Raw genomic sequence first — 22283 nt, forward strand, 5'->3', positions numbered from 1 at the left:
GTCAATATTCTTCTTGAAAATATGAGAGATGACGACGCATCTCACAGTGGCTCATTCTTTCTAAGCTCACAGAATTTGTATTTGTCTCCGTCCAGTGAAAGAGTGTGTTCTCAAGTCCAGTTTTTTTTTCCCAATCCCCGTCGCTCCACAGAAGAAGGGGGCGGTGAGCACATACCTGGGGTCACATTTCTCTCACAATGTTTATGCACACAGTTTGCTATCATAAAAAATGATAAAGATTAACAAGAGGAATTCCTCCCCCTCCACCACCACAGGTTAGTGGGCCAAACCAGGATCTGCCTACAGGCTAACTGCACAGCATACGGGAACGTAACACTACTCTGTCTTTATGAGAGCAAGAAGAATTGAACAATTTCCCTGAATAACTTTATCTTTTGTGGCATATTGGTTTACACTGGGTCTGTTGGAGCAACCTATAAGAGAAGATAAAAAGGTGAACACACACACACACACACACACACACACACACACACACACACACACACACTCTCACTCATGAAAAACAGAAAGCAAATTCTGCCTGTACACTTACCAATTCCGATTTCCAGCCAATGAAAGCGTTATTTGAACTAGAGGACTAACATATTAATGAAGTGGAAGACTAGCAAATGTTTTACTGGAGTGTGTAAGCATAATCTGATTATGTCTTTTGTTTTGTGTAACTGTAACAAAAAACATATCTTGATTACGTATTCCCAGGTAATCCGTTACTCCCCAGGCCTGTTTATATGTAGCAACACTGTAACGAATATTGTGTCATGATCTTTAAGGAACTAAGAAAGAGAACCCAGTTTCAGCCTGACCACAATGCACTGTTGAGCTCAACTCAAAAATTGATGACACTGTTTCAGATGTCACAATGAATGTCAGGTTATAAAAGTGCCTGTACACATTTTAAGGGTTTAAGTGGATGTTTAAATAAAACATTTAAAAGTGATATACAGAGAGTCCTAACTGTGGTTCATTAGTTGTCTTTCAAAACGTATTTATTAACTTTGCCAAAATGCATGGAGCAGATGATTGACTGACTCCTTTAGCAGCACTCTGCCCTGTGGCTCAAACTGCTTTTGGTTCATGTCCAGCGAGAGTAAATTAAGTTAGCCAGCTATTTCTCATGTGATAATGGTGCTTTTTTAAATTAGGTTCCTGCACTTACTTTGGATGTGAAATCTGCACGAAAAGCCTGATTTTGGACGACCATAGTCTCAAGAGTTCGGTGAGTTTTCTTTCTCTATTGATTTATTTTTCTTTCTTACACATTCCATGATTTTGCTATCAAGTTCATATTTGGGTTTTCATGATATTTACATATGTTTGATTCACAATAAGTGTTGTGTGCAGAGTAAAACATAGTTGTCTGTTGGGGACACTCGCAGCGGGAAAGTCAATGTTTAACACAGCTGCTGACATCATTTTGAAGGACCATGCACCACAGGAAAAAAAAGTTCTTTGAGATAAACAAATGTAGGACATGAGATATGGGAAGAACTTTACCATTTAGAATCAATACTAGAGTAACTGTAATAACTGATTTAGGACACATGATTCAAGGGCAGAACCACTCAACACAGATACAGTGTTGTATAATATGTACATCGTCAGTTCTGGCAAATATACTTTAGATAGTAAAGTTATAGTACTTAGCTCTGCACAGTGGAAAAACCGAGGCAAAGGATACAGTAGCTATGATGACATGTAGACCCTTGTTTTTTATCCTCTGTCCATGGGTTCTGTTCCCACTGACAAGTCTATCCACAACCTGGGAAACCTTACACTTCTGTTACCTAGACTCCAGGGCAAGTCCCGTAGGGGGTGTCAAGTATACAAGCCTGAGTTTCATTACTTGGGCCATATCTTTTATCCCATGGCAGTTCCTAAACCTTATTCACTTCAATTTGTTCTATCCTCCAGTCTAGCCCAAACCAAAAATATGTCAATGTTTTTGACTCTGTTAATTATCCTCGAAGCCGTCTTTCATGCAGTTTCCGCAGGGCAGAAATGTGGCTCACTCACATGTTTGTTATAATGATTGCTCCCGCACAGTAGTTCCTACAAAATAATCAATGTGAAGCCAAGGGAGAATAAAGCCTCCATTGATCCGGGTAAAGGATGCCTGAGGAGAGGTTTTTGTCTTGGATTAAAAACCAAGCTTTTGTGCTGTTTTTATGTAACAAGCTGAAGTGTGTGTGCTTAAGCTCCACCAGTGGCAGAAACTCTTTTCTTCCTCTTTTTCTAGAATGCGCTTGTTGCTCCTTTTATCAGGAATTCGTCTGGTAGAGGAGAGCTTTATTTTGTAGTTGCCACGATCTAGATACTGTGTGATCTGAGGACGTCTTTCTGGAGTTTGGCCAATTGCGTTTAGTTGAGTTGGTTGGGGTGGGGGGTGGGGGTTTTTTAGGGGGTTTGCAAGGAATGCTGCAGGACAATGGAGCATGGATACTCTGGATGGACACTCTCCACTGTTCCTATGGTTCCTCTCATAATAAGAGAAACTGATTTTCTTCCAACATGGTTTCTGTACGTTAGAATTGAAAACTTTAAAACTTCAACGTCGACTCAGTGCCAGGATGCATCCAAACATTATTCAAAGTAAGTACTAGGGTTTCCTTCCTATAACTTATTAATAATGACTCTTGTGTGAGCTGCTGTTGTCAAGTCTGACTCATGGTTTACTTGTACAGAGAAGAAGAGGGCTCAACGTCATTTAACATTGTTTCTTTCTTTGTTTTAGGAAGTGGGAATCTGTGATATTTTTGTCTGGGTTGCTTTGGAATCACTTTGTTTACTGATGCACATGCAGATTAATACTACAGGCCCTTGAATAATGCTGGCAGCACAACAAACTATTGTCAAGTGTCTGCGTGAAATAGCAAAAGTGAAAGTAGTTGGTTAATACCGTCTGCAGTGGCTCCATGCTTCATCAGTGAAAAGTTTGTAATGTGCCGCTGCAGCAGTAGGAATCCAAAACTTTCGTCAGTGGGTAATCTCATCGCTATTGTGTAATCTCCTTAAAGCATGATGCAGTTGTTTTGATTTTACGATTTATTAGAAACAATTTCTTGATTCAGTGCTGACAAATAGATTGCATTCACTGTATTTAATGGTGGTATCAAAGGTAGGCCATGAAAGACATCAATCAATCAAAGGTTGATGTAGAGTTCATCAAAGTGAGCGCTGTGTCTTTCACTTTGCATGAAAGCCCTATCAGATTTTCTCAGTCACTCTCTCGACATGCTGAAAAAAAGGAATACGATAGATAGAGGAAATGTGTGTCATTGGGGATCATTGTAACACTTGGGGAAAAAAAGTATTACAATGATCTTCACCTTGTAGCAGCACAGTGGTTTAAAATGAGCATAGATTAGGATCTTTGGTCTGTAAATAAAGCTGACATTATTTGATGGACTAAGAGTAAAGAGAGATTTTAACTTTTTGTTGAGCAGGCTTTACTTCAAGGTTTATTCATCAGTCATCACAAGATTATGTGTCATTTCTAACCCTGAATCAAAACGGATTATTTCAACTCCTAAGCCAAAAAGCAAGACTCTTTTAGAAGTAGAAAATAGTTTTATGACCCTGGGTCATTATGTCGTCTGTGCGGGAGATCTGCTTGTTTTCTCTCCTTATTAAGGTTAAGGGGTTTAAGCATTGGCAGAAGCACGAGGCTCAATGTCCAGTTCAATATACTAAACTGGAAATACCACATCACAGGTGACCCTTGAATTATTGAGACGTGTTTTAACCTTGAACGGTTTCTCGATGCTCCTGTTTGTCTTGGTGGCTGTGAACAAAGCCGTTATTTTCTCATCTTGTATTTATGTTCTGTATGTGTCCCTTGCTTTAACATAATGTGCAACTAGGGAGTAATACATGAGGCATGGAGAAAAAAAAAATCACTTAATCTGCAATATGCTGTACCAACCTGGTCTCCTTAAGGTTATTGCTGATTTATCTACCAACGACCTTCTGACTAAAGGAGACAGTAAGTTGTTGTAAACGGTTGGCTCGATGCGGAGAGGTGCTTTTAGAGATTTTCATTCTTCTCAAGGTGATTATCATTTCAGTAGTCTTGTTCTTCCATTGAGTACTCCCTGCACTGATTGACTACCTAAAAAAAAGTAAAGCTGTAATTCCCTCCTTGAATCAACACTGCTGATGATGTCAGAAGGCACATTTGACAGGGTTTCAAGCTTACACCGGGGTTTTTACTGTTAATGTCAATTTTATAGAAAAAGGTACTCATTTTTGCATGATCTGCTTTAAAGGGCCCGTATTATGCTATCTCCATATTTGTATTTTGTGCCTCTTTTAACCCACTGTCTGAAACTAGAGCCCAGTCTGCTCTGATTGGTCAAACGCTTAGAGATTTTCCCACCCATTAGCCTATCACGTACAATGTGTTGGAGTGCTAGCCAATACAAGCAAGTGTTACATTGTGATGTTGCATAACACATTAGAGGAAAGGGAAAACTCCAAAAGCATAATGGGGTCCCTTTAATATCATGAGGGATGTATAGGGGGCTTATGATGTGCATAAATACTTTCTGGTGACGAGTATTCTTTATTGTGCCACAGGATCTTAATCAACAATCTGTTCAAATTTGTATCACTTCACTGAATGGTTTGTTAAAATAAAGATCAATTATTCATCAGTCACTTCCTCTGTGCTTGTGATTTACAGCAAGTACTTCTTGCTGGCTTAATTTCCTCATTGGTGTATCTTATTATGTGAAATACAGTATATAGAGTAGTGCTGTCAAACCGTACAGAAACAGTTAATGATTCTTTTTGGAACGCTGCTTACCCAAGTTCTATATAACAAAGAGAGACCAGGAAACAAATGGGGGGGGGGGCTCATCAAAGTTAATCATTCGACAGAGACAGACGACGGTCATTTCTGTGTCCTGTCAGGTCAGTAGTCACCTTGAGAGCACTGGATACACAGCCTGTGTCTGGGTGAGTTTAACCAAAGTAATATTTCTCCATAATTTCTACATTTGCCATATCATGATTTATAATGATATCAGAAAATATCTTGGAATTGCAGAGGCGGGAAAAGTACTCCATCTAGATTTTGTACTAAAGTAAAAGTAGAAGTGCCAGAGTTTAGGAATATTCTGTTACCGTTAAAGTCCTGTAATCAAGATGATACTCAGATACTTGGGTAAATACTCAGTTACTTTACACCACTGTTAGATTGGATTTCAACCATCAGCCCCAGCATCTATAAACACATAACCTGCTACACAGATGGGAAAAGTGATTCTCAGCACTTCTCAGCTGAAAATGTAAATGATAGACTTTTTTGCTGTCATGTAAATATGCAGTATTTACAATATGGTAACTAACGTCCAACGGCCTCAGACTAATACCTTGTTCAGAATAAACTACGATGCAATGGCAATAACCTCTATTGCGAGACTGGATTTTCTTCCAATTTGCTAAAAAATAAACTGGTAGCAGTTCACTTTGTCTACTACCAAAAGTCAATAACACATCCCTGATAGCTAACCAACCTGATTTCCTCTGCATGTTACACAAACAGCCAGATAGTGGACTCTTGACGCACATGGATGAACTTCTTTTTTTTTCTTTTTCCTGTGCATCTACTCTGCAGTATTGATTTTTTTTTTTATGCACAACTAAATTGTAAGGCTGTAAGTATGAGTCTTCTTTTTTGTTTTGATATTTACAGTATAGGTAATATATTGTAACCAATGTGTGAGATATAAATGTCCTGAATTCAATTGCATGTCATGATTGGATTACTTGTAGTAACCTGAGTTCAGAGTTTTTAAAACTATTTCAAGTCGAGTCGAATTTCATTATAGGTTATCTAGATTTGACCCTCAATAGTGATGACAAATCGTGAAGATGAACTATGAATATGATGTGTTCTTAATGTACTGAAACTGACTCATTTGGCATTACCCCAATTAGAGCTCTAAAAAATGTCTGAAAGCTGAAGTGGAAATAATCAATTTTGAACTGACATTGGAATAAAAGCCAATATATCCAAACAGTTACAGTTGTTTAATTAAACAGACATTTTTGTAAGGGAAACTGTTCAGTCAGCTTACGAATTCACTCCAAGGCAAAGGCTTTTAATTTAGCTCCATAGGACACCGAGTCCTGCTGATCTTCATTCCAGTCATCCAATCAGGTACTGATTAACATTCTGTAGCTGACCAAATCCCATCAAGTGTTATTAACTGTGCAGCAGGAGCGGAAGTCAGCACAGCAGTATTATCTAGGCTGACTTCTATCAGTGACGCCCAAATCCGTTGAAAACGTTTGTTCACTGAGGCCTTGTGTTTGAGCTCTGAAATTTTGACACCTGGTGCATAGCAATGTTTTCCTCTACCATTTTCACAAAATCCATTGATTGTCAAGTACAAGGCGTGTGATTGTTAAAACCACACCTGTTGGAGTACTTGTTACATGCCAGTATTATCAATTCTTTTTTTTTTTAACCTGTTGTTTTTTCATCAATACTTTCACACACAACGTGAATCTGAATCGGCAAAAACATTATGCATTTCGTTTCAGGTCAATATTTTTAGTTGCACACCAAATCCACTTCTTTATTTCTTACCCTTCACAATAAAAGCTATCATTCTGCTCCCCCTGCAGAGTGAACAATGAAAAATGCAACACATGCACAACGACACATAGGCTAATAACCAATGAACTATCCTTCTTTACCCCTCAGATGCTCAGTGCTCCACCATGAGTAAGTACAAGTCCTTCAGTAAAGTAACCATTCAGGAAGACTTGTCCTTGCTGCACATTGGAGATTTTTTCCACTTCTGTGAACACAGCTTTTTTTTAATCCTCTTTCTCTAAATTTTTGTAATTTCTTTCAGTATCTACTCAATGTGAGCCGGCAGATAGATTAGGTCTTCTCTTTTGAGACGGATCGGATCGTCTTTCACTTACTCTGCAAGAAAAAACTGATTTTCTCCCCCAGACTGTGTCGACATGCTGAAAGAAAAAGGAAGAAGATAGATAGAGGAAATGTGTGTCATTGGGGTTAGTTAGCTTCTTCTTGTTGCAGCACGGTGGTTTAAAATGAGCATAGATTAAAAATGTTTCACACTTGACCTCTGCTTTAGTTAAACCCTTCTTCAAATCTTGGTTAAAAAAAAATGGCTTTCATACCTGAAAATCTGCCTAGGCTGTAAAATGTGAACACTTCTTTACACAGCTATCACGTATCACCTGCAAGGTCAGAAAGAACGAAGATTTTATACAACTTCTGCCTTTTTATGTCGAGTTTCCAGTATTTCTGATAATTATATTGGTATAACCACAAGGTGGCAGACTCAGGCTTATCATTTGCTATTTATTTGCTCTAGAACTGAATTGTCCCCTGTGTTGTTGTAACTGTCAACTAGTATTCAAACTGCCAAGGTAAAGAGACAGTCATTTCCTGTTTCTTTTTGCATGTTGGATAGCTGGTTTTACTGTTGAATTTAGCTTCTGGATAATTCCTAAAGTTATCACCAAGTTGTGATATTTCTCGGCATACTATGGTATGTGGGTGTCAGAAAATATAGTCTTTTCCTCTTGAACAGATGGTTCACTCAGAGGTATCCCTATTAAGTTCCACTTCCCCCTCTTTGTTGTGAAACATAGTTCTTCTGTATGAGCTAATAATCATTTTCACTTTAGGTTGCTGAAACGTTAGGATGCACAAACCGCAGGAGGATCAGCAGGCAGCCGACCAAGCGATGAAAGACTCTGGGAAGACCTCTGAACAGGTGAGTGACTCACAAGCTCAATCATATAATAGAATATTTAATCATATAATTATTACTCTCCAGCCACCAAACAACAACACCTTTTGTATAAGTTCACTGACTGAACACGGTTGTCACGGTTGTTTGACATGCTTTTGTTATTCGGCTGCTATGTCACACCTTAACCCATTAATATGTTGGATGTATTTGTGAGAAAGCCACAGCTGACGACATGATCTGTGGTGTTATCCAAAATCCTATGTGAGCTTTTCAACCTGCTGCTGAAATAGAGGCAATCTTTCCTGTGCAACAGTTACAATATCTCATTCATGTTTTAAAAAAAGGAGAATTGCATTTTAAGATGAAACATTTGCTAAGTTTTTAAAATGTTAAAAGTCTTTACACATCCCTTTATCCTGGTGATCTTAAAACAGTATATTTATTTAGGATGATCCGCATGTTTCCACATTGTGTTAATATGATTTATCTATACACGCCGAAACGTCGTAGCGGAAAATCACTTCTAAAAAACATGTTTATTGCCATGTTTATAAGTTTCTATTATTGTGTTAGAGATAACGTTCTGATAAAAATATGACCTGTACACCACTCACTTGATCTCATTCCCCCTGTACCAGTGGCTATGTAAACATTAGAGCTATAACTTTGATTTAGCTGCCAGGGTGATGTCAGCTGTATCAACAGCCTCCTAGTAACCAGCAATAAACCTCCCCTCAAAGATAACACATTTCCAGATTTCCAAAGTACGATCCTCCAGGATAGAGACCTGCCAAGAAAAATGTTTTTGTTTTTTTTACCATACTGTAGTTTGATCATTCATCTATTCAGCAAAGGTGGAAGTACAAGTAGAAGTACCAGGGTGTAGGAATACTCTGTTACAAGTAAAAGTCCTGCATTCAAAACGTGTCTCAAGTAAAAGTATCATCATCAAGATATACTTAAAGTACCAAAAGTAAAAGTACTCATGCAGTTTTATTGAGTTTGTATACGGCAGGGCAGCTTGTGAGTTTACTGCAGCTGTTTATAAGGTCTTATTTAAGGGTTGATTTATATTTCACATCATTAATCTATATCTGCAAAGTAACTGAAGGTACTTCGTCAATGTACCGGAATTGCAGTGGGGTAGAAGTACAATGTAGTATAAAATGGAAATACTCAAGTGCAGTACAAGTACATCAACGTTGTACATCAGTACTGAAATTGAGTAAATCTGCTGAGTTACTTCACACTAATGCTTTTCAGTTACTGTCTTCTTCACAGTCGAGCAGACGTAGCAACACTAATGTAGGCGTGGTACCTAATGCTTTTCACCATTACTTGTATCTTATCTCAATGCTTAAATTCACTTCAGAAAAGCTTTGTAGTTGGGGAATAACTATTATACAGATGGTGTCAGATAGAAACTACATCCATATATGCATAGTTATTCAAGTAGTTATACGAGGTTTAGCTAGTAATACTAATTATTGGCCATGCAATCTGGAGCAGCTCGTGATGTCGATTTAACCAAGTGCCCATGGTTAAATCGCCATGTTGATAGCAGAAGCTGGAATCAAACCACCAACTTTCTAATTGTTAGACAACTGCTCCACCTCACAGCCACAGTCTCCCAGGCTTATGTTTGAGTTCAACTTCTTTCAGGTGGTCTTTCTTCACTTATCAGTTTCTGACTCTGAGAGAATGCAAAGAAAAACCTGTGAAATTCCCACAAATGACTAGATATCTGGGCTATCTCACTAAACCTAATCTCATACCTTAAGGTTATTCTCTGTGATCTTCTTTTGAAATGTCTAATTTTCTTTGAGAATCCCCTGAAAAAGTTATGAGCCCCGGATAAGATTAACTAAATGTGTAATATGACCCTTGTGTGTATGGCTGGCTTTGATTTACAATACTTTGAGGAATATGTGGGTGTGTTGTGAGTGCAGTTTTCTTTTTCTTTTTCACAAACCATGTGACCCTCAAGCTAACATTATGTTACCATGGCAAATACTTACCCAACGCCTCTAATATAAGGGATGTGCTCCAAAGCCAAAGCATTAATTACCAACACTCCATTCACCTTTCAAATGGATACATTTTGAATAGCCTAACAATGCAATACATTTGCTCCCACCTGCTTTTTCTGTAAGATAACACTTCAATTCAATTTATTCTGGAATCAATTATTATGCAAAACAACTGTGGGGATATTTTGTTGAATATGCCTCCTTCAATGGTACATGCAAATAGGAAAGGAGGGCTGTACTGGGGAAGAAGTCTCCTGAGACAGTGCATATTGCAAGCATAATATTCAAAGTGAGTTAGTGCATTGTGTAATGGCATGAAGATGTAACATATTTGTAGAGAAAACATTGATTTAACACACTTCCTACTAGTGTTGATACCAACATTTTCGTTTCGATACCGATACCAAGTCAAGAATTGCGATTTCGATACTTTTTCGGTTCTTTTCCTAAAAAAGGGAAAACCGCCTAAATGTCATTATTGTGCTTTATTTTAAACCTGGAGGGAAAAAAATCTGTCAAACAAACTACTTCTAGTAGATGAACTACATTATTAATTATTAAAAAGTTTAGAAATATATATAATAACGCAGGAGAAATAAATGGAGTGCTCTCATTCCCCTCTCCCCCTCTCCTGACAGCCAGTCGTATCCGTCTCATGCAGCGCAATGATCCAGTAATGAGTCACCCGACAGTGAAGAATAAACATATGATAACTAGTTTAGCTAGTTCCAGATGTAGATAAGATATTTCAGTGTGTTAGGTCGTTAACTTGAAGTACGTGTTTTGCTCCGGGCACCGGTCCCGTCACAACGGGCGGAGCTGCGGCGGTGATCATGTAGAGCAGCGTGTTCTCCGTCAGCAGAGATTAGGGCTGAACGATTAATTGCATTTGCGATAATATCACGATATGACAAAACGCGATTTGACTGATCACGTGATCTGGTCACGTGACTTGCGAGCCGAGCGGAGCCGAGCGAAGCCGAGCAGGCAGGGAATGAAGTCAACGCTGCGCTTGAACCTGTTGCACAATGGCCTCAGGCTCGTCAGAGAGTGCACGGCTGGAAGTTTGGTACCAAAGAGGGGCGGCACGTCAGTTGTGTGGAATTATTGTGGCTTTAAAAAGGAAGATGCTGCGCGAGCTTAGGTATTGTGCAGAACGTGCCTCGCTACTGTTGCTACCTCAAGAGGTTCACGATTGTAATCACGATTGATTTATTGCTTGTGTTTGTTGAAAAATACATGAGAAGAGGACCTTGAAAAAATAATCGTATATTAAATCGCAATTGCAATATTGAGGAAAAAAATCGCAATTTGATTATTTTCCAAAATCGTTCAGCCCTAGCAGAGATGTACCAAAATACTTCCAAATTTCGTTTCTTGCAGAGGCTTAACACACACAGGAAATATCGCTCTTAAATGAAAACAATGTCATTCTTAAAGTACCGGTAGCTACTAACGTTTTTAACGGCAGGGTATCGCGATACCTTTCTAGTACCAGTGCACCGTGCAACACTAGGCTACTTCCTGCGTAGCGCTACTCTCAAGGCACTAACTTTGAATGTGTTGCGTCCAAGTTTACTCACTGTTATAATTAGTACAGACACCCTGCTAAAATAACTGAATGTTTGACTTGTTACAGGCTTTCCACCTCTGATCCGCCCTGGAGCCACTACCTGCTATCTTCACTCAGATGTTTCCTTTTACCTTGACTTTTACAGTTAACAGTTTTTAGAGCTACATGGAGTAAAGGCCATTAGCTGAACTGGCGTGCTCATAAAGCCTTTAGTGCCTAATTTAGTAATTTATTACATTACATTTAATTACTTAATGCTGATGGCAATATCATCCGATCATAAATTTGAACAAGTGGACAGGGAGAAACGTTCAATGTACTTTCATTGACTTCTCTACACAACATTAAAGCAGAAAACATCTTGTGGATGCACACAAGATGTTTTCTGCTTTAATCTTGTAAAGGAGGCATATTCAACATTGTATGCTCTAATCCTCAACATTGCAACCTTGAGAAGTGATGGGCTGACATGGCCCTCCCCATAGAAACTGGTCCCTTTTGGAGCGTCATGATCTCTATCTGAAGAGAGAAGTTTCTAACGGAGAAACTCAGCTAAATGCTGCCGTGGTTAAACGCCATATTACGATCAAACCACTTCAAGCATTATTTCTGAAACACTTCTCAGTGTTAACCGGGGACACATATTTATGCATAACAGACAGCAAAAAGTGCATTTTGCATAATAGGGGACCTTTGACATTTAGTTTGTAATATCAGGCTAAGCTTTTAAACTGTGTATTGGACACATTTTAATTGAATGGAAAAAAGAGCATAAAAATCACAATGCATTCAATCTTCCCAACGCACAGTATGAACCCATTACATTAATTCTCCCCACTATCTTCTGTCGACAGTGCTCATGTGGTAACTCATGATCTAATTGTCACAGTTCCATGAAATGGAAATGGATCCTCTCAAAGGATATGTCTTGAATTTCATCACAATGTGGCCTTTTCTTTTTTGCGAGAGCCTTTATGGTTTTAGCTCAAAAAGTGATTTGCAAAATCTCCCTCATGGTTTTTGCTCTGTCTCTGTTTTATATAATAGGTTGTAATTAACCGCTTGTGAGCCTTTACACTTTTTTCAGTGTTGCTGTGAATAATTTATGTACCTGCACTACCTATCCACAGCATAATTGAAATCTAATATTAGGCCTATGACTTGTTCACTCTCATTCATTTTTGATGCAGTATGTGCAGTTGATTTCTCACTCAATTACAGGGCTTGTATAACCGCTGCCTTTTCACTCAGTGGTCTTTCTTTGCTCAGCCAATGTCAATCCTTGCACACATTAAAGCAGTGACATTATCAAGGGAATATCCCAGTTTTTTCTGGACTGGATATCAAGGCCTTTACGAAACGTCCTCTGCTGGACTCCCTTGTTTTTGTTCCAACCTTGACATTTATCAAAAACAATGTGTCTGACATTGCCTCTTACATCTTCATGTTTGTATGCTTAGTGTGTTTTGTGTGCTCTCTCTCCAGCAGCCAGTCACAGCATGTCTGTTCAGCGCAGCCTTCTTCGGTGCCCTGGGGTCATCTTTCATTTACGGCTACAACCTCTCCGTGGTCAACGCTCCCACTTTGGTGAGTCCAACTGTTGCATGCTGTTTCCTGCTTGCTTAGAAGCAACAAGGTTTCACTCCCTTTGTTTGTACTAGTAGAAAATCAATAAACATTCTTTTAGATAAGAGTTTTCTTGTCTATGGCTGTACCGTTTCTCACAGTATTTCAAAACACACATTTAAAATAAACCAACAACAAAACCAGTTTTATTAAAGGGGCCCTAATTATTATTATTATTTTTTGCTTTCCTGTAGTGTGTTCCCCTCCTTAAATACCTCCATTTGAGTCCTTTTTTTACTTCCGTAACATAATTAAATCATAATGTAACATTATAATAGAGCCCCTTTAGAAAAAACATACAAAAATACATAACCAGGTGTAAAATAAATGAAATGGGCCTTTTTATTTCTTGGTTGAGCATTGCTACTTAAGGACCTCTTGTCACATAAAGAAATAAATACAGGCATGGAAACAATTAGCACAAATAACATTGCTTAAAATACACTACAAAACATTTTCATAGACTGTAAAACTGAAATTGCAGTTCTTTAAAAGCCTCAATATACGCTTCCAGTGATGCATGGCCACTTTGAATGATGTATTATAAGGAAATTGGAAGTCAACCAGGTATAATACGTTTTATAAAGAACCCTCAGCTCTGGTATTTCCGACACAAGTACAGGAAATGTAGCACCGAATACATAACACACATTAAATCTGAAAAGCACTGAAGCAGAGCTTGTTGCATGTAATGTTTCCTTTCTGAAGTCCTGACGATGCCCAGGCTTTGATTCAAATAATATAAAAAAGAAAAAATATTTTTGATGCTTTTTTAATATTCAGGGTAGGTTTTGTGAAAGCATTTAAGAACCAAATGGCAGGTCATGATTTATCATATTATATGGAATTTGGAAATGTAAAGCTTTGAAGCCAGGGGAATACCAATTGTTGGAGCTTAATATATTCCGTATTTTCTTGCTGTTTTTTGTTTATAGTAAATGTATTAATATGAAGTGTTATTATCTAAATGTAACATAAAGTAGTTTTGATGCTTTTATTTTGACTGCATCTTTGGGCACTTGGTGTACTTGCATCAATTGGGACACAGGTGTTGATGGGATTAGCACACCAGTATGGCATATGGGTTTTTTTTACCAGGGAAAGGACAAGGGGCAAGATATAGGAAAATGGTTAAATGTATATACAGTGGGGCAAAAAAGTATTTAGTCAGCCACCAATTGTACAAGTTCTCCCATTTAAAAAGATGAGAGAGGCCTGTAATTTTTATCATAGGTATACCTCAACTATGACAGACAGAATGAGAAAAAAAAATCCAGGAAATCACATTGTAGGATTTTTAATGAATTTATTTTCAAATTATTGTGGAAAATAAGTATTTGGTCAATAACAAAAGTTCATCTCAATACTTTGTTATATACCCTTTGTTGGCAATGACAGAGGTCAAACGTTTTCTGTAAGTCTTCACAAGGTTTTCACACACTGTTGCTGGTATTTTGGCCCATTCCTCCATGCAGATCTCCTCTAAAGCAGTGATGTTTTGGGGCTGTCGCTGGGAAACACGGACTTTCAACTCCCTCCAAAGATTTTCTATGGGGTTGAGATCTGGAGACTGGCAAGGCCATTCCAGGACCTTGAAATGCTTCTTACGAAGCCACTCCTTCGTTGCCCTGGCGGTGTGTTTGGGATCATTGTCATGCTGAAAGACCCAGCCACGCTTCATCTTCAGTGCCCTTGCTGATGGAAGGAGGTTTTCACTCAAAACCTCACGATACATGGCCCCATTCATTCTTTCCTTTACACGGATCAGTCGTCCTGGTCCCTTTGCAGAAAAACAGCCCCAAAGCATGATGTTTCCACCCCCATGCTTCACAGTAGGTATGGTGTTCTTTGGATGCAACTCTGCATTCTTTTTCCTCCAAACACGACGAGTTGAGTTTTTACAAAAAGTTCTATTTTGGTTTCATCTGACCATATGACATTCTCCCAATCCTCTTCTGGATCATCCAAATGCCCTCTAGCAAACTTCAGACGGGCCTGGACATGTACTGGCTTAAGCAGGGGGACACGTCTGGAACTGCAGGATTTAAGTCCCTGGCGGCGTAGTGTGTTACTGATGGTAGCCTCTGTTACTTTGGTCCCAGCTCTCTGCAGGTCATTCACTAGGTCCCCCCGTGTGGTTCTGGGATTTTTGCTCACCGTTCTTGTGATCATTTTGACCCCACGGGGTGAGATCTTGCGTGGAGCCCCAGATCGAGGGAGATTAGCAGTGGTCTTGTATGTCTTCCATTTTCTAATAATTGCTCCCACAGTTGATTTCTTCACACCAAGCTGCTTACCTATTGCAGATTCAGTTTTCCCAGCCTGGTGCAGGTCTACAATTTAGTCTCTGGTCTCCTTTGACAGCTCTTTGGTCTTGGCCATAGTGGAGTTTGGAGTATGACTGTTTGAGGTTGTGGACAGGTGTCTTTTATACTGATAACGAGTTCAAAAAGGTGCCATTAATACAGGTAACGAGTGGAGGACAGAGGAGCCTCTTAAAGAAGAAGTTACAGGTCTGTGAGAGCCAGAAATCTTGCTTGTTTGTAGGTGACCAAATACTTATTTTACAGAGGAATTTACCAATTAATTCATTAAAAATCAGACAATGTGATTTCCTGGATTTTTTTTTCTCATTGTGTCTCTCATAGTTGAGGTATACCTATGATAAAAATGACAGGCCTCTCTCATCTTTTTAAATGGGAGAACTTGCACAATTGGTGGCTGACTAAATACTTTTTTGCCCCACTGTAGGTGATATTGGAACATGGAATAAATGCACAGAGACAAGGATCTTGCCTAGACTCGGATCCTTCCCTGCGTATGATTTGCTTTCTCGATCCTCAGTTGCAGTTTTACTTCTTTAGAATTTTGGCCGCTACAGCCATTATCTTATCTGCAGTGTCTGCACTGAAGTGTTTTTTGGCATATTGCCACTTTCTCCACGTGACTAAACAAGTGAAGGGTTGGGTTTTAAATCATGTCCCTAACCCTGAAATTATTGCTACCTTGTAGATGTGTGTCTCAGAGCACTCCTGCTGTATGGCTCAACATATTGTAGCCTCATTTGAAAAGAAAAGAAAGTAGGAAGGTCTCTGAGGCCTCTTCTGAAATAGTATATGTGAGGTTAATTGACAAACATGCTTACACTGTGCCATGATTTTTCCTTAATATATAACACTGGAGGGCTTTTCATTTATTCATTCATTTGCTGTGTGATTCCACAGTAACACCAAATGTACAGAGGGATAATTATGTAAAAGGCTTACATCTTACTTGAACCCCGCTGCTTTAATGTGCTGACAACAGTGGCGCAAAGGTTTAAAGAGGAAACCTTTACCATTTAATGGGGTCCCAGAACAGCAGGGCTCCTGATTAATTAGGTGATGTATTAACCATACACTGGTTTTTACGAGTTCAGTGAGGCGCACATCACAAGCATAGCTGTGATTGGTGAATTGAGTGCACAATAGGAGGACGAAAGGGAGACCTGAGTCTATTTGGTAAATGTCTGATCTCCCGGATCACTTCAGTAACGCTGCACTTCACAGTTTACAGATCAAATGTAGAGGACCATTCAAATTACAATTATTGTGATGCCTATTATTTATTGTCAGGCTGACACCTATCAACAGATGAGCATCAGAAAAACACACGTTCAAAAGAAAGGCATATATTTAAAAGACTGCCATCACCACACGGACGAGCCAAGTCCCTCCTGCCCTTGAAAGTGTCCCTCTTCTATATTTTTGCTCACTGGCCATTATTATTTCTAAAAGAGGCCACTTTTCATCTGCACTAAATGTTTTAACAACATGTATGAATGAATTGCCTCCAATTCTGAGTGACAACCTACTTATGGGCAGTTAAATGTTCACAAAGCTAATTAATTAATGACCAACTCTGAGTCCACTGGGATTTTTGCAAATGTCTCAGCTCTGTATAGTCTTAACTCTTCACAGATAAGACACTGAATCAGACGGCTTGTATTTACACCTGAAGGGCTGACTCTCACACAGCTCCATCACACTGCTAGCTTCCTGTCTCTTTCTGCTCTTAATTCAGCCTGATCCCTCACTGAAGACGCTCTTGTTTCTTTTCTCATTTTGATGTAAATCGTTGATCATTTTCAAGGATCAATACACAGTAAAATGTGCAGATTTAGTTTAAAATGTGTATATACGAACAGATCTGAATAGTCATTAAGGTTGGAATCAGCCTCCCCTCCCTCGTTTCGTCTGAGAATTTCATCCATCTCGGCTGAAGAGCCACTTTTCTGATGATATATTTTCAGGTAGCTTCTTACTCATTTTTATTAATGTTGTTTTGTATGGTGGCTGACAGGTGCCAACACATTACACCAGCCCAAAACACTTCCATTTTTTCTTAAAACTGGAAACCTCCACTGTTGTCTGTACGTGCTAATTTGATCAACTTGTTCTTTGCTTTTTCAGGAGGCCCTGTCAATAATCTGCTTCTGTCAATGAAGCAATTCTCCAGTTGATATGATGAGCCTTTTGCTTTTACTTTATTCTCTTTGTAGCTTCTCCTCACAAAGAGCACCTGCTGATCACTAAGATAGCGTTGGCTCTTATCCAACATTTCTCCCGCTGTCTTTATTCATTTAATACATAAATCAACTCGCAATTTCGACTCTTCTACTGTTAATTTGGCAAATACGTTGAAATGAAAAGAGCCGACTGTACGCTCTCAACCCTTCCTTTTTTCAGATAAAAACTGGCTCACCGAAATGCCATGGTTATTACAAAAAAGATAAGTGCTCCATTTGCCTGAAAGCTTAATCCACCCCTCTGATAACTCTCCCCTAAAATCACAATAGTAAATCCACACAATGCATGTAAACCTACGTACGTTTATTTTTCCCCAGGCACAGCAGCAGTTGTGCCTCCGACAGAGAGTCACTAACCTTGAGCAGCTCTGATGTAAAAGGTACGGAGCCCTGGAAAGGACAGAGAGTGAAAAATAACTTAGGGTAATTTATGTTCTACTCACTTGGCCGTTTGGGAAATCAGCCAAAATGAAAAGTCATGGAGATCCCAAAAGAGACATCATGCGTGTCCTGAGTACTGCATTTGGTTACTAATGAATTTAACTCCAACCACCAGGTCAGAGAAGGATTTGCAGTGTTCCCTGTTGTTATTCTCTGCCGATGTTAATAAGAAAACTGTTCTCACTGTCAGACACTGACATTATCTCTTTATATTCCCCCCAAAAACCTCAATGAATATCCCAAACCAACCTCACGGGTGTGTGTGAGCGCTTCATTGTCTTTGCCGTTCCCATGATGCCGAAATGACCCAGAAGTACGTTGACCTAAATGAAATTTGTCTCACAAAAGTAGACTTTTATTTCGGTTCAACCTTTGATTTTTTCCCTCTTCGTGTCCCTTTCTTGGCACAAAGGAATATTAAATGGCTTTTAAAAAATGCATGGCCATTCAATTCTAATTAACTCGCAGACTGTTGGACATCAAATATGTGATCAGACGACGAACTCTGTCTGATTTAGAGTTCAAGATGAAGCCTCATTTCTGCATCTTACAAAAAACACTTCTCATTCAAATCCTCCTCATTTTAAAATCCACTGAATATCAGAGGGAGGTTGATGGAAATCAAGGCACAAGGTCTATACTGTTGGTGCACATGTGCCTGAAAAGACAGGGAAAGTATTATTGTGACAGCAGAGGAGAGGGAACAAAGGAAAATATTTATTTAGGAAGCTAAACATATTTTCATATTTAAAGTTATGTCAGTAATTATCGAAAGCACATGTTAAAAGCATGTATAGCAATTTCTCTTTAATTATTAGATAAATTCACAGAACAGAAAACAATGTGAAGAGTTGCATTGCATGTTGGTGTTGTCCAGCCAGAAGAGGGCTGCAGTGATCATGACCTCACATGACCACTCCCAGAGGTGTGATTGAACGGTGGATTTACTTGTTTTTATTGGCATGATGAATAATACGTTTCTAATCTCCAAAAAAAAAGGTAAATGCTGTATTTCACCAGCCTAATGAAAACTTAACATGAAGGTGCTGTTAATTTAGTACTGGCAGATCTATGCTGCTCTCTTTCTAGACAACATGTAAATACAGTACACCTCTTTGCGTTGGTGTTCATGATGATTATTTTAATGTTGTACAGAAAATATATCACTGTAAAGGAAATGTCATGTAATACAAAGTATAATTGAGTTATTAAAGTAAAAACCTAAATAGCCATTTTGAAATGTTTTTTATGGCACAGTTTTTGCTGTAAAACAATTAGAATGACATTTGGCTGAACTCATTACACTTGCAGGCAGCGACCAAGTCAGAACCTTATTAATTATGAAACAGTTCATGTTCAGGTCTGCGTGCTGAAGTTTAATGAAAATATTTAAAAGAGTGATCAAAAACCATAAAGTACCTCTTATCTCATCTTACCATGAAACAAGTGGAACCTACTTCAAGTGTATTTGAGACCTTGATGTTAAAGGGTTCAGGAACAATGTCCCATTCAGCACTGTCACCTGAAGAAATGTCCTTATTATATGAGGAGATTCAATTGTTGTGAGACAATTTTTCACTTTAACCAGCTGCTGACAAAAAGCGAGTACGTGTGAGTGTGAGATTTACACCTAAATTGCAAGTCTGACAAGTCCTCACTCAAAGCTCTTAGAAAACAAGGCCTATGCCTTTTGGGTATTGTATTAAGTTGAAAGCAGCAGTGTGTATCACTTTTGCAATTAAGAAATACCCCCAAAGGGAACATAAAGTACCTCTTATCTCATCTTACCATGAAACAAGTGGAAGCTACTTCAAGTGTATTTGAGACCTTGATGTTAAAGGGTTCAGGAACAATGTCCCATTCAGCACTGTCACCTGAAGAACTGTCCTTATTATATGCAGATATCCCCATTTCTAATGCATAGGCAATCTGCTTAAGTACCCATAACCTTGCCACACGATTGAGTTGAAGCAGTTGGCAATGTCTTTGTATATCTGTAAACCATGACAGATTCAGAAACTATCATCAAGATTAAAGGAACAATAAGTAGGGATAGTTCCTCCTACAGCGCTACCTATTCATAGTAGCTGCTTTGCATTCGAGGAGCGGTATCACGGAAGGTGTGATGTTCCCTCTATAATTTGGTCGGTATCACATTAAACATAGGTGAAACAGTTCATGTTCACGTCGGCGGGCTGAAGTTTAATGAAAATATTTAAAAGAGTGATCAAAAACTATAATGGTGTTTTCAGAAGTCATATCAAAAATATATGTGTTTGTCTAATGCTGAAAAAAGCTAATAACTCACATCTGTTTTGCCTGAAGTTTGCAAGGACCGTCTATGGAAGAGAAATTTAACGTTGCCAAATTTTTTCATTTTCTAACCATGACCTGCCAGCAAACACAACACAACACAACATCTCTTTAAAAATGGAAAAGCAGGATGAAATAAAAGCACACAGATTTCTTGAAAAGGACACTTAAGTCAGAGCACCCATTTTCATTCACCGAGTGTAGCTGTACCTGGATATTTTCCTTAAATGCAGTCCTTGAATACATGTTATGTGTTTCAAGCTGTCAAAGTTTTAAATTCAATTCATTGCATTCACACTTAAAATACAAGGACAATCAATAGCAGTATGTGAAATGGGACAACCAAATAAGCTATCCAAACTTTAGAATAGGGACCCATAGACTAAGCAGAACGTATACATTATATAATATGTATTATTGACATATCTATAATTTGAGAGAGTTGTTGTATTATACAGAAGTATTACCAGCTAAAAAACATCAAACTTGATGACCTAAAAACTTCTATAAAATTACAAAGTGCTTTCCGAGTCAATTTGTATGAATTGTAGGGGAAACGGGTTGGAATAAAGTCACACAGGGTGTCGCTGAGCATAATAACTACATTATACATTAAAAGGCATTGTGAAATGTATTAAACTCATTCTGCTTTCAGTTAAATGTGTGGGCTTTACCTTTTATCTGGAAGGAAACCTTAGAAAGTGTAATATTTATTGTTTAAAATGAACAATGGATTTGACTTGTGTCGTTCGCCCGTGTTTCTCTTGTATTGCAGTACATTAAAGCTTTCTACAATAAGACATGGATTGAGAGGTATGGGGAGCCTCTTGGAGCGGAGACAGCCACCCTCCTCTGGTCCATCACTGTGTCCATATTTTCTATAGGAGGCCTGCTCGGAGCCCTGTCTGTCACTATGATCCTCAAAATACTGGGAAGGTGAGTTGATTCACCAGCACTCCTAATCCAGTCTTGTTCAACACAAAGATGTATTATTGATGAGAATAGTTTGGTAAGGCTGACATTGCACCCACATGATTCATGTGGTATAAAGATTCTGACCCAAGGATGACAGTTTTATCAAAGAGTCCCTATTATTTTTGTTTTTCCCTTACCTGTAGTGTGTTATATAAGTTTTTCTGCAGGGGCTAAAATCCAAAATGTTTCTCTCCTGCCTGAAAAGCCTCCATTGGTATCCTTTGTTTACTTCAGTAATATAATAACATCACTATGTTCCACTCATGCTTCTATTGGGTAGTGCTCTAACACAATTTACGTTATAGGCCTAGGGGTGAGACATCTCTAAGCGGTTGACCAATCACAACATAGCCTGCCAGCTAACCAATCAGAGCAGACTGGGTTTTGCTTTCAGACAGAGGGTGAACAGAGGTGCTGCAACACAGGCAGTATGAGAAAAATAAAGACCTTTTTGAATATTAAAGCATGTAAACGTGTCACAGTAGAGGCACAAAATACAAACATGAACCTGAAAATGAGCACAATATGTCCCCTTCAAAACGTGTAAACATTTGTTATTATCCTTTTAGACATACAACACCTTTCATGTCTTTCGTAACGGGTATTTAAATACCTTTTTGCTTTGATCATGCACTAGTTTCCTCCCAAATTTCCCCTGAAACTTGAAGAAAAAAAAGTCCCATTTGTAGATTACACATTGATTTCTTAAAAAAAAAAAAATCCACATTTTTACAATTTCAACTAAAATGAATGCTTTATATATGTGCAGCAATTAGGATTTATGTAACCTTTGCATCGGAACATTTGATCCTGTGTCTGAATGTGGGGTTTCTCTCTTTTTATAACCATATTCTGCTCTGGCTTTAGAAAGGGAACCTTGCTGCTGAATAACATCTTCGCTCTAACAGCTGTGCTGCTGCTGTCCCTGGGTGAAAGTGCCAAATCTTTTGAGATGCTCATCATTGGTCGGTTCATTATCGGGGTGGACTCTGGTA

General features: G+C 38.7%; 1 protein-coding gene across 9 annotated transcripts in view; it reads left to right on the forward strand.

Annotated features, from left to right (window-relative positions):
• The first annotated feature begins 251 nt into the window (after positions 1 to 251).
• The window catches only part of slc2a9l2 (solute carrier family 2 member 9, like 2), an 89572-nt gene continuing 67540 nt past the window's right edge, over positions 252 to 22283 (forward strand). Inside the window, exons 1-6 of one of the 9 annotated variants that reach the window (XM_063909869.1) lie at positions 252 to 454; positions 1164 to 1237; positions 7696 to 7784; positions 12852 to 12953; positions 21089 to 21249; positions 22156 to 22280. In XM_063909869.1, coding sequence (XP_063765939.1) covers positions 7713 to 7784; positions 12852 to 12953; positions 21089 to 21249; positions 22156 to 22280 — 460 coding nt within the window. In that variant the 5' untranslated portion in view covers positions 252 to 454; positions 1164 to 1237; positions 7696 to 7712. Of the gene's footprint in view, positions 455 to 1163; positions 1238 to 2429; positions 2611 to 4911; positions 4978 to 5566; positions 5679 to 7492; positions 7614 to 7695; positions 7785 to 12851; positions 12954 to 21088; positions 21250 to 22155; positions 22281 to 22283 lie in introns of those variants that run through there. The other 8 variants (XM_063909873.1, XM_063909871.1, XM_063909877.1 and 5 more) reach the window with 8 other exon arrangements.

Source organism: Eleginops maclovinus, chromosome 20 (assembly GCF_036324505.1).
Source record: "Eleginops maclovinus isolate JMC-PN-2008 ecotype Puerto Natales chromosome 20, JC_Emac_rtc_rv5, whole genome shotgun sequence".
NCBI classification, from domain to species: domain Eukaryota; kingdom Metazoa; phylum Chordata; class Actinopteri; order Perciformes; family Eleginopidae; genus Eleginops; species Eleginops maclovinus.